Genomic DNA, 13,947 nt, shown 5'->3' with positions numbered 1-13,947 from the left:
AGTTGATGGAAACCAGTCAAGGAAAGCTGACAGCAGTAAAGACACTTAGGAGGTACTCAGGCAACGGAGCTTTGAAAAGACATCATGGGCATAGGAGGTTAAGCAGACTGATTCTGGACTTCCTATAAATTACCAACCTGAACTCTTGAAGTTGTGTCTGAAACACTTCATCTTTTACCCTTCAATACAAGATATCTACTTTTACAAACAGTGCAGCGATCCCAACAATAGTTTAATGGAAGGCAAAATAACTATTTTATACTAAGTTAATAAAATGAAATGAACAATATCTGATGTTATCGACAAAAGCAGGAAAAACACATCTAACTTCCAGAACATCACACTGTGGTCTGTGTGGACAGTGCCCTCCGTATTGTGGGCACTAATACGCAGTTACCACACTATTATACTGACAAATAGTGTATCATGCAATACAAAGCCTGCACACCTGTGCACAGTGGCCACAGCCGAGCCCTTGCCTACTCTGTCCCGCACTGTGTGCTCAGTACCAACAAAAATCCTAGAAGAAAATAAATGTTGGGAGGAATTCATAAACTAATTTGATTAAAATCACATATAAGGCATTGAATGTATACACAAAGCAAGTGATGCCCTAAAGAGTTTTGCATTCTTCATATAAAGTACACGGTGTGTCCAGAGATTTTAAAATCCGTACCTCAAATTCTGTATGAAACGTCAAACCTAGAACGTACAACTTCCTACGTATTTCAGTTCTCACATCACATACCCTAATAAATACTAGCACACATGCTTAATACAAAAGAACCAACTTGTGATATTTAAGTAACACAAATTTCTTGTGAATAATGTCTGTTTCAAAAAAAGGTAGAGCTGTAGAATGGCATAAAAGAAGAGCTTAACAAATGGAAAGGCATCTCATGTTCTTGCATAAAAAGACTTAACACTAAAAGATGTCAATTCTTCCTTTGTTGAACTATACATGTTCAATAACATTAACAAAAAGACTAATGTTTTTTTTTAACTAGACAGCTAATTGTAAAGCTCAAGTGGAAAAATTTTATAAAAAGAAAAAAAAGATTTTTAAAAAGACCACTGTGGCAGCATAAGAGGTCCTACTAGAGATTAAATATTATTTTTAAACTGCCGTAATTAAAAGAGTCTGAGACTGGTGCGAGCATATCCAGATCTCTGGAGTGGAACAGAAAGTCTAGAAACATGTCCAGCGATGGCCCTGTAGCAGAACTCAAAAGAGGGAAAGGCGAGATTATTAAAATAAATGATCTTGAAGTAGTTGAGAAACCATCTGACAACACAAACAACGGATCCATACCTCACAACCTACACTGGATACATTCCAAATGGATCACAGATTTAAATGTTAAAGTCAAACCATATATGCACTAGAAGACAAATGGAAGAATTTTCATCATGTGTTCATCACTAGAGAACTGGTCAAATAAATTATATCAAATACATAAATTAGAATGAGGAAGCTCTTTATGTCCTTATATGAAACAATCTCCAGTTCATATTGATAAGTAAAAACAACAAAAAAAGAAAGACCAGGATAAATGTAAAGTGTAAGGGGAAAAGATAGGGAAGAAATGTTTATACTTGCCTATGAAAGGATACACTTTCCCAAAAAGGGAAAATGTATAGCTAGAAGGCTTATATGGAAGGGGAGCTTTTTCCTATGTGCTCTTTTTTTTTTTTTTTTAACTTTCAGATTTTAAACCATAGTACTCTATTAACTAGCTTTAAAAAAAGATTATTAAAAAATTCTAAGGGTACAATGAACCATTGTTTCATTTTTCATTATAGTATTTTTATTTATAGGAAACTCTAAGCAAGAGCAAACAACATATATTTCTAAATATTTATATATTCAAATATCTTATATAGCTACATTTTATATATTATAAAAATTTGCAAAAAGTCAGGTAAACATGTTTCAGGGTTATAAAATAACTATGACAAAAATGTAAGGCAATGATTAAAAAGAAGAATATAGGAATATTCAGTTTTCATGAGACATCTCCTTTTAACAAAAATGCATGATTAATTTGTTTTAGTAATGTCAAGAGGCCTCTGGGCTAAGAGGTTAAGGCCCAGATTTGAGTTCATTTTATCCTTCTGTATTTTTTCTTAAAACCCAGTAAAACTTTTATTTGTGGTGTATACATTCACACACAGTCATATATACATATATGTGTATATATAACAACAACGACCAAAACAATATGTTTTAGTTAAATAAATGCTTGCTTCCTATAGGCTGATTTATCACCATATCATCTAAAGACCAATATTATCATATGTTCTAGTGAAATTATGACTATATATTTTCAGTACTAATAAGCTTTCTGGTTTTTAGTTAGTATTGAAATATATATATGTGTGTGTGTGTGCGTGTGTGTGTGTGTAGAAATATTTATAACATTTACAATTTGACAATGCAAAAAAAGTTAAAGTGGATCAGAATAAATGTTTCAAGGCAGTTTTGTATTTTATTGCAAAAGAGGAATTTGAAAGGTATAATCAAAAAGATGACTTTGGAATGTTTCATTAAATACTTTAAAATAGACAATATACAGGGGTGCCGGGGTGGATCAATTGGTTACATGCCCAACTCTTGGCTTCAGCTCAGGTCATGATCTCAGGGTCATGAGATTGATCCCTGTGTCAGGCTCCATGCTCAGTGCAGAATCTGCTTGAGATTCTCTCTCTCCCTCTCCCTCTGCCCCTCCCCCACTCGTGTGTGTGTGTGTGTGTGTGTGTGTGTGTGTGTGTGTGTGTGTGTACGCTCTCTAAAATAAATAAATAAAATCTTAAAAAAATAGACAATGTATACAATATCTCAGAACAATACTTTTATTTTTATAGCACCAAAACTTAGATATCAAATTTGTTAAATACATGAATATTGAAAAAGGAATAAACCAAATATATACTATCTACCTTTATTGTCCATAGATTTTAACTTCTCTAAAAAAAACAAAAACAAAAACTTTTTCAGTGTTAGTCTTTCAAAGAGTTATACCAAATGATCTTGCTATATACGGTTATTTTCCATTCATTAGTCTACCAAGCTTCCCACATATTTTAATTGTCTTTGAAGAATAAAAAATGAACACAATTCATACCATTGATAGTTTCAGATAGCTTTCAGTTATTGGAAGTTATTAAAATTATTTGCTAGAATAAAAATAAAGTAGGAAGCAAAAAATATTTGGGATATATGTTGAATAAAAACTGTAAGTAGTACAATAATATCAAACTAATTTTATTTCTGAAAAACATTAACAATAGACAAATGAGCTTTAAGGAGTTAGCGTTTAAAGTGAATGCCGACCTCAAATCAGGGTCCCTCTTAAGTAACGAGAGTTTCTCAGGTATCAGCTTGAGCTCTTAACTGAAGATTGAGTTGAATATATTTATCATGTGTTCACACATATATGAATTCCTATGTATGAATTCCTGTCCTCTGCTGTCCTCTACCACACAGTCAACATGCACAGAAGGAATAAACCCTTAATGAGTGGACGAAAGAAGGATTACATGAATGAATGCCACCACATTCTAGATTTTCCACTTTGTATATATTTATTATGGAAAAAAGTTTTGTTAATAAGGCATACCATATAGCTGTTTTTCAGAAAAAATGGAATTGTCTTTGGACCAAATGGGTCTAACACAATTCTTAGATTCAAAGGCAGTAGTAATCACCCTCCAGACTATTTTCCTTTGGGGCAGTAGCCAGCTTGTACTGTTTACTCTGAAGTTCAGGCCACACAAGAACTTACTCTGCTCCTCTCAGTGCTATAGTGTTAGGATCATACAGACATTTAGTTGAAATGAAAACATCACCTACACAGGGAATGGGAGAAACAGGCCTATGGGGGAATTTTAGTAAACCCCTGAAATAGCCTTTTGACCCCAAGTAAAATTTGGTATTTTGGTAAAGACCTTTAAAGCCTTTAAGAATGTTATGTGGCCCAGTGAATGATAATGTTATATACAGAAAACCAAGGATGCTTAGGGTTCTTTCATAATGTTTCAGTGAACATTAAAAGATACCACACTGTTTTACACATAAACTCCCAATATCCCATGGAAAAAATCTTTCTGAATCCCAATTGCACTTACTGTCAACAACTGAGTAGTATTTCCAATGCCTAACGTGGACTATATAAAATCATAAGAACAGCTTTCTGTCTTGAGCTGTATCTTCTAAACCTTCTACTTGTTTTAGCATCATAACACAATCTATAGACATCTTAAATACTAAACAAATTATTTGTTGGTGTACTGTTATTTAAAGGGATTATCTCTTCTGTTAGGGATTAAAAAATGTAAATCAACAAACCAATGAAAAAAGTATAAGGAAATTATAAAAGAAGAGAGACAAAGTAGAACAAAAGAGAAATGAAAAGTATGATAAATTGGGTAGATGAAGAAAGTTATTAATCAACATTTTAAGGAGGAAAAATGAATGAAGAATAAAGGGAGAGCATCCCTTCCATGAAGGAAGCAAGAAGGCCCTAGTTTTGTCACTATCCAAGTTAGAGTATAAAATACACTTATTTATTTAACTTAATCTTTAATGAATATTATTTAACTTAATCTTTAATGAATATTATAGTTCTCCTCTGACTTTATCTAATTCATACGTGGTGATGTGAACAAATAAGCAATAAGTCCTTGTGCAGATAAAAAATGGATATCCATGATGTCCTAGTACATAAATTATTTTAAGATGTTCTATATGACAACTCAGCTAATACATTTTCTTAACAAGCAAAATGAGGGAGAGGAAATGATTATGTAATCTGCCCAGGCAGAATCTGATACTAAATTTGCTTGATTCTGGGTGTTATTTCTAGCCTTTCTGTAAGTTATTCTTGTTTGAAGGTTTGAGGAAGGAAGAAAAATCGAATTAGCTGATTCTCTGGGATGGGAGTTAGCTAGATATAATGCACTCAAGTAAGCTTCCCTTCTTAAATCACTTTTTTGGGTCAAGTACCCTCTTCTTATCACTCTGTAATATAATTGCCAAAGTTCTTGAAAATCTTTCCAACCGATTCTAAGGTCCTCCGGGGAAGAGACTACACATTGCCTGACACATGGTGGAAACTCAATATTTATTGACTAAATCAATGTTTTTCAGCTAAAAACTGAGTGATAAAACCTACTGATAAATAGGGCCTAATCAACCTAGTAAATGAATGGAGAAGATAAATAAAATCTGATGCTTTAATGTGTATATTTAAGTGTTACATCATGAGACAAATCTTTTCCAAATAATGCCTGTGTAATAGTCCCTTTTCAGATATAACTGGAACATTTCATTACCCAAATTTCTCCAAAAAAAAAAATCTACAGAGAAATTTCTAAATGTTCTAAGACCTAAATCTTGTTTTTTTCTTTTTAATCTGTTTTCATTTAAGAGGAAGAAAGCATCTAAAACCACTAAGTTCTATTTTCTTACATTCCTGTCACTTAAAAACAGATGAACTGATTTTTCCTTTTTGAAAAAAAAAATACGTGCTGGCTGGTAATAAAATTCAGAAAATAGAGATTCATGGTGGAAAACCAATTTAAACTAAACCACAGCAAGGCTCTTAGAAAAATATGATGTTTAAGTTCTAGTTGCTTAATGTGGCTCACAGTCTAGAATAAGAGTATTTTTTAATTAAATATATTACAATTTTACTCACTTCAGTGCTTCGTCAAATTTATGGATTTTCTTTTGAGCATCTTCTTTCTCTTTATCAAGTTCACTCTGCAGGTCATTAATCTGCCGTGATGAAGACACGTAAAAGTTACCAGAAGACAAGCATTCAGAGGAGAAATACAAACAATGAAACAGTCATCTTAAATCTATTTTTAATATAAAATTAGATTTAGATATTTCAAGATAGAGACTTGGTTAACCATAATCATTTACCATACAACTATTTCAATACTATACTTCCAATACCAATTTTCTGGCCAAAGTTAGTAATTGAGTCAACCTGTATATGGAGTTCCTGTAAAATACACTGATGTGTAAGAAATTCAAAAGGAGCAGTCACTTGTCAATCTTTTTGAACTTACATAGTAGCCAAAGGAAAGGAATCTCTCGAGATTCAGGAGAATACAAAAAATCAGGTGTCTATATTCTCCAAACATACACAGGTTTTGATGAAATAGCCCTCTCTTCCACTGTTGGGAATGGTTTGTATAATCATTCACTGAGTTTAGGAGGCAGTGCCCCCACCATGAGGATCTCTTTCCTAAAAGTAGCATCCTTTGAGTCGGTGGGATGGTGGCATGAATAATGAGGGCCAAACGAAACTTTCTCTCCACAGAAAGCTCTTCACATGCAAATACAGATAAGCATACCCAACATGGACACCATGTGGATCTACAGGGAAAGGAGACTTTGGTACAGCTGGACAGAAAGGGAGGAGTAAAATGGCAGCCATGCTTCCACACACGGGGCAATGGAGGGTCCGGAGCCATGCTGGTGGGTGAGAAAACGCAAGTCACTTACTGAGGGGAGGACACCGCTGCACACCCCCTGGCAGCCCAGGTGAGGCTGACAGCACCACGGGTGGGTACAGGGGGCAGGAGAGGAACGACCAGCACAAAACCAACAACACACACACACATGCGCACACACGCATTCACAAACCTTTTCAAACACTGACTCAGCGCTCGCCCAAAATACTTGGCTATTTATATTAGTTTGGATGGAGACCTCTCCAATTCAAAACTTTATACTCTTTGACCTTTTCCTTTGATAATTCTCTTGTGTTTTTCTCCTCTGGTGGTTTAGCAAGATAAATACATAAGATCAACTGTCTGTCTGTAGACTGAAAGGAGAGAGAGGAGAGGGAAAGTCGTCCATGAGTTTGTTCATATTCTCATATTCCATGAGAATATCAAAAGCTTCTACTGGCTGCTGTGAGACCAAGAGGTGAGAAAAAACTGGAAACAGGAACATGCAGGGTGGTGGCAAGTGTAGGCGCTTGGGAAAATAAAGACAGGGGACCCCTCTCCCCCATATCTTAAATGGTAAAATTAAAATACCTCATAAATACCTATTTATTAAAAAGAGAAAGAGCAGGGGCACCTGGGTGGCTCAGTCGTTAAGCACCTGCCTTCGGCTCAGGTCATGATCCCAGGGTTCTGGGATCGAGCCCCGCATCGGGCTCCCTGCTCCGCGGGAAGCCTGCTTCTCCCTCTCCCACTCCCCCTGCTTGTGTTTCCTCTCTCGCTATATCTCGCTGTCAAATAAATAAAATTAAAAAAAAAAAAAAAGAGAGAGAGAGAGAAAGAGCAACTAACCTGCCTTGCAAATTTTTGCCACTACATTTATTTTACTTTACATGGGAAAAAAAAAAAGTCAACTGCCCAAAATTTTACCAGGTCCTATACTGAAATTATTGTCTTACTTATATTGGATCCCTGGTATGTATTATAGGCTTGGCACAGAGTAGGCATGCTAAATTGGAGTAGATACATTAATAAAGCAACAGAAGCACCATCCCAACACTGATCTGGTCTCTTTCATGTACAGAATCAAAGAAATTAAAGCCCAAAATTAAACTCAGAGATGACCCAATGCAGATATTTTGGAAACATATGTTTGTTTGTTTTGGTTTTGGTTTCTTTTTAAATTTTTATTAATTTAATTGAGAGAGAGAGAGATCATGAGCAGGGGGAGGGGCAGGAGGAGAGGAAGATAGACTCCCCTCCGAGCAGGGGCCCCGACGCAGGGCTCTATCCCAGGACCCCGAGAGCATGACCTGAACCAAAGGCAGACACCCAACTGACTGAGCTACCTAGGCACTGCTTCACAATTATTTTTAACATATACTTCTCTAATAGTCAATAAGCAAAAAACCAACCTCCATGTCCTATCTTTTTAAATAACAGCTTAGCACATTTGCCTCTTCTCCTACCCATTTTTTCTTTTAAATAATCTGATTAATTTGATCCAGATAGCCGTTTTCACATTTTTTAACTCTCAAGAAATTTTTACATCTGCATTATTTTATATCATTCACACAATAAACATTTAAATTCAACTTTATTTTAGTTAATGTGGCATTCAGCACTACTTCTTTTTTATTCTTGAGTGTCTTTTTTTTGTTTTGATTTGATGTTTTGCTTATCCTTAGGTGGATGAAAGTACATCAGCTAGTAATTTTATTTTCAAAAAGAGTATCTTGGTGATCTATCTCTGAGGCTTTACACATCCAAGAAGGTCAGCTGTTGCCTTCGCACATGAAGGAAAAATTACGTATGAGATTACTGAGTCACAACATTTTGGCCTAACAACAGAGCATATGTCACTCTACTGTCTTAAGACATTTATCCCTGCTCAGCGGGGAGTCTGCTTCTCCTACTTCCTCTACCCCTGCTTGTGCTCTCTCTCATTTACTCTCTCTCTCTCTCAAATAAGTAAATAAATAAATTATGGGGTGCCTGGGTGGCTCAGTCATTAAGCGTCTGCCTTCGGCTTGGGTCATGGTCCCAGGGTCCTGGGATCGAGCCCCACATCGGGCTCCTTGCTTGGCGGACAGCCTGCTTCTCCCTCTCCCACTCCCCCTGCTTGTGTTCCCTCTCTCACTGTCTCTCTCCCTCTCTCTGTCAATTAAATAAATAAATAAAATCTTTAAAAAAAAAAAAAAAAAGACATTTAGATTTGCAACCAAGGAGACTAAACTGACCTGATCTTTGCCCCTTCTTGCCCCAGCTTGGATACTTAGAAAATCACTCTCTGTACTGAGGATCAAATGTTGTCGAATCTCTTTACTGGTTTTTTTTTTTTTTAATTTAAAGATTTTTATTTATTTTTTGACAGAGAGAGACAGCGAGAGAGGGAACACAAGCAGGGGGAGTGGGAGAGGGAGAAGCAGGCTTCCCACTGAGCAGGGAGCCCGATGCGGGGCTCGATCCCAGCATCCTGGGATCATGACCTGAGCCAAAGGCAGACGCTAAACGGCTGAGCCACCCAGGTGCCCCTCTTTATTGGTTTTTATCTGATATAGGGTGAATCTCCTCATTCTGTATACAGAGACCTTCAGGAAAGGTCTCTGCTACCTTTCCTTCGTGTTAATTGATTCTGAGTTCCCTTTAGGAATATTGATCATTGTCTACTGGTTTTCTGTTTTCTGCTTTAGTATCTATTCTTTGCCTGTCCTTTGCAGTCTGCAGGTTAACAATCTGTCCTTCAGATCACTGATGGGGTGCTCCACAGCACCAGCTCTACCTTCCCCAGCTCCCACATAGATGTCAGCGCTGCTGTTGTGTTTTCAGGTTCTTCACATCCTTCCCATGACAATTGCCTCCACCTTCACTCCACCTTTTTCTTTCTTATGATGTCTGCTCTTCTTTTCTAGACATTGTATCTTCTGGTACTTTACTGATGAGTTCCTTTTGATGCTTTCTTTTGGAGTAATACCTTTCGAAGACACTCCTTTCTCGGAGTCTTCTGTATAACACTTTCCCTCCTTTGCTCTGCACTATTTTGCCACAGACCCCATTATGGCTCGGTTCTCCAACTCATTTGTAAATGGCGTATTATCCATTTGGATTTGGTGCTTGAGCAAAAATGCAGGGGGCACAATCTCTCTTCCATTACGTGTCTGCTAGTGTGGCCTCTGCCTCCAGGCTGCAGCGCCAGTCCAAGTCCCAGGAAGCCCCCAGGATGGCGGACTGGGGATCTCCACTGAGGAGGGGTTTCTTTCCACACCTCACAGCTCATTAGTGCGGGACTCCGAAGCCACATGCCACCAGGGGAAGTCATAAGGAGCCACTGGTGGAATTACCGATCAGTCAATAATATTTTACATATTGGCACTGTACCTCCCATGCATGGCACTACCAGGGATTTCCCCTGTTTCTTTTTCTCTGGGACTCAGAACTCTCAGAACCTCAGAAAGCATAACTGAGGTTTACCTCTTTAAGTTAAAACTTCAAAAATTTACCCATCTTTGAGAAAAATCTATCTGAAATTACACAGTGATTATGAGTGTGAGCTCTGGAGTCAACTCCATGGGTTTCTACCCTTCTCCTCTACCACTTACTTAACACTGTGCCTCAGTTGCATCCCCTGAAAAAACAGAAATAACAGTAACTATATCTTAAAAGTTGTGATAGGTTAATAAGTTACTCCATGGAAAATAAGTAATTGTGATGAGTTAATAAATTATTCCATGTAAAGCTCTTAGAACAATATTAGGAACATAATAAATGTTCCATAAATGTTAAAAATTATTATCATTACCTTCTCAGATTGAATACTCTATACCTAAACATTTTCTTGAAAACTCAAGGTCATTGTCAAGACCCGAAGTCACAGGGATGGCACAATACAGTAAATCCCCTAGATGCACTGGCTGCCCTTTCCGAAGATGGCCCCTGAATTGCTAAGAATTGGAGCTCTTATAAAAGTGCTGTTTATCACTCTCTCTTCAATCTTACCCTGTGTCAGGTTTGCAGCCGTGACTTCCTGATGCTGGTCAATGTGCTAACGCAAGCACCTTGATCTGATTTATTGCCTCTAAAAGCACTGGAACCATTTCTAAGGCAGAAATGGGACTATCTGAGGGGCAGAAGGAGAGACTTCCCTCTGAGGTAAACATACATGTGTCGATGCACAGACTTTTGAGCTGAGGGGTCCTTAAAGCTAGAAGCTGTTTCTCCTTTATTTCTACATCCCCAGCACCCAGCACAATTCCTGGGCCAACACAAAAATTGTTTTTCCATTTGTCCTTAATTGAATATATTTGTATTGTGTGGTTAAGGGCCTTTTTGGATTTTAGTTTTAGTTTTTACCTATATTCCAGATAGTTGGGGTGATAAAGATAATGCTACTGTCCACCCTTGCTTTTTTTTTTTTTTTTTTTTTAAGATTTTATTTATTTATTCGACAGAGGGAGAGACAGCGAGAGAGGGAACACAAGCAGGGGGAGTGGGAGAGGGAGAAGCAGGCTTCCCGCGGAGCAGGGAGCCCGATGCGGGGCTCGATCCCAGGACCCTGGGATCATGACCTGAGCCGAAGGCAGACGCTTAACGACTGAGCCACCCAGGCGCCCCCACCCTTGCTTTTTAATGTACGCAAGGCAGTGGAGAATAATCTGGACTGATCTTGTAATCCTTTCCCTACTCTATATGGTTAATACCAAAAGTGAATTTTAGTAACTTAAATAATGAAAATACAAACCAGAGAATCAAAGATAGAGCATATATTCCCCAACATGAGAGTTTGTTGTAAATAATTGATTGAACTAGACATAAGCACAATTACTGAACATTTACTAAATGTATGTAAATGTATGTAAAATGTATGTAAACATATGTAAAATATTATGAATATTTTCCCTGGCAACCCAAGAATTTAAGTAATCAAGAAAGAAGTACTTGTATCAATAAGAAAGAGATTCTGCTCTGCACAAGAACACAGATAGAGGGTGGCAGACAAGCTGGTATGGGAAGGAACAGTGAACTGCTGCTCACCCACACATCCACAGCCTGGCTAACCCCACCCCATCTCCAACTCGGCTTCCCCACAGGAGACATGTGGGCACTGGGCTGCATGGCTTCTTTCTGTAAGTCGTTTCGCTGTGCAATTTCATTGTTTAAAACTTGACTCAAGGCACACTGTCCTCTTAAAGAAAATCATGCCAGTGGTAGTTGGAAAATACTACACAACATATTATGTGTAAAGCTGTGAACATTTTAAATTATTTTAACCTAATGAAAAGAATTTTAAGTGAATGCAAAACATTGGAATACTATTTTTGATGGTTTTGAACTCCAGCAGACTTTATATCTTGTCTGTTACACAGTTACATCAGAGAAATTATAAGCAGGTATTGGAATTCTAGCTCATTTTAGAATATACATGCTTAACATCTGTCCCTCGAACTTCTTTAGGTAAACAGCACCATCTTTCACTCTTTGGTGCCTGTTTGGAAAACAAGCAATAGGTTATTTGTAGGAGGCAGGTGTTTCCTTGCTAGTAAAATCATTTAGCCTAACCATTTCCTGATTTAACAGACTAGGACACTTCATCAAACAATGACATTTAGTTTTACTACCTATTATTTGTTTGATGTTCAAAGATCTTAAGAGCAGGCAATAGCCACTAGAGATCAATAAAAACCATTAGATAATGTGTGTGTGCTTAAATTAGGGACAGCATTTGATGCTGTTTCTCCTACCTCACAGACAAGTTAGGACCTCTCATGCTGCTTTCTTATTGGCGTGAGGAAGTAATGTCACTCAGATGGCATTTCCTCCTCCTGAACAGATATTCAGAACTAAGTTTTCTACCAAGAGTTATTGAATGTGCACACCTGTAACGCTGGCTAACAAACAAAAAACCTACACAACCCATTTAGCTACTGACTTCCACAGTCCAGGACTATGTCAGATTTATGTCAGCTCTTTGCGCAGTCAAAAAGGATATTCCCTGAGGGGGGTACGAGACATCCAATCTTCAAGGACTAAGATCACAGCAGGTTTAATAAAGAAGAACAGATGTCAATGTAAAAGGGGGAGATTGTGGAATTAATTGTAAAACAAAAAGTGACATGCTGAGCAACATTCTTCCAGTATAAATAATGTTAGAACAGATGCAACGGGAACAATTGAGCTTATTTTTCTTTTTAAGATCGCTATTATTTTAAACACTTCTTATTTACATTGAAAACAACTAACACACTTTAACTAGTGACATTATTAAAAAGCTAAGGCCAACTGATACTTTGTGGAAAGGGAAAAGCTGTTAGGATGCTAACACAAAGAATTTAGGTCTGCTCCCTAAGCGAAATAGAACAGGAGTGGGTGGAAGGCTACTGGATAGGGACCAACTGAGCTCTAACGTTCTGTTTCTCGGGTGTGTCGGCCAGGCAGAGGGGCTGATCCAGAAACCTTAGTGTCCTTTGAAGCCAAGAAAAGACAGTGGTAGAAGAAAGACTGTCTCTCCAGCTCTGTCTCTGTATCTAACTGTCCTCAGTAGGACTTACAGAAGTTTGGGATAGGAACACATTCTTTTACAATTAGTCAGTGTGTGTCCTTCTCTTTGCTACCAGCCCCTCTCCCTATCTCACAGGTACCCAGATACCATCTCAGGAAGAGGAGTGACTGCAGAGTTCAATGGAGCAGGAGGCTAAGAAGGTGTTCCTTAATGAACAGGAAGCCAGACATCTGCCCAAAGAATGAACAATGGACTAACAAGGACACCCAGAGGATGCCTTGTACAGTGGGGGTAAGGCTTATGATACTGTATGGTCTTCTTTTAGTAAGTCAAATATTTATGAAGCTACATGGCTCAACAGTAAAAAACTAAAAAATAAATTCTTTATTCCAATGAAAGCAGTATTTCCCTCTCTGGTTCAGATATCATTTTGTAGACATGAAATTTTTTTTTCTTTTTTTTAAAGATTTTATTTATTTGAGAGAGAGAGAGATAGCGAGAGCAGGAACACAAGCAGGGGGATTGCGAGAGGGAGAAGCAGGCTCCCTGCTGAGCAAGGAGACCGATGTGGGGCTCGATCCCAGGACCCTGGGATCCTGACCTGAGCCGAAGGCAGACACCTAACGACTCAGCCAGCCAGGTGCCCCTAGACATGACATATATTTAAGACCTTGCATTGAGACTGTATTAAAACATCAGCAAAACAAAACAAAATAAAAAAACTTTAGCAGTAAGAAAATCATAATTTTAAAGGGCATGTATTCAGGTCAATACATGTCAGTAGAAATACTCACTTTTCCAAATGACAGAAATATTCTTCCTAGACATTAAGCTCCTGGAAGGCAGAATCTATGCTAATTCATCCTTAACCCTCTCCCCCATCCCAGCACCTCGTATGATACCTTGCCCAATGAAAGCATTTAATGAATATCTGCTGAGTGACTATATGGATAAGTAAGATGAGATATACAAAGTGTTTTAAGAACGTT

General features: G+C 37.7%; 1 protein-coding gene across 4 annotated transcripts in view; it reads right to left on the bottom strand.

The window, feature by feature from the left end:
• CEP112 (centrosomal protein 112) overlaps window positions 1-13,947 on the bottom strand; it is a 422,424-nt gene that overhangs the window by 302,957 nt on the left and 105,520 nt on the right. For all 4 annotated transcript variants that reach the window (XM_078065962.1, XM_078065964.1, XM_078065965.1 and 1 more), the window contains exon 17: window positions 5,700-5,779. In XM_078065962.1, coding sequence (XP_077922088.1) covers window positions 5,700-5,779 — 80 coding nt within the window. The remainder of the gene's footprint in view (window positions 1-5,699; window positions 5,780-13,947) is intronic.

The sequence above is a fragment of the Halichoerus grypus genome, chromosome 2 (assembly GCF_964656455.1).
Source record: "Halichoerus grypus chromosome 2, mHalGry1.hap1.1, whole genome shotgun sequence".
NCBI lineage: Eukaryota > Metazoa > Chordata > Mammalia > Carnivora > Phocidae > Halichoerus > Halichoerus grypus.
The sequence above is the reverse complement of the archived record's forward strand: the minus strand, read 5'-3'. Positions and strand labels throughout refer to the sequence as shown.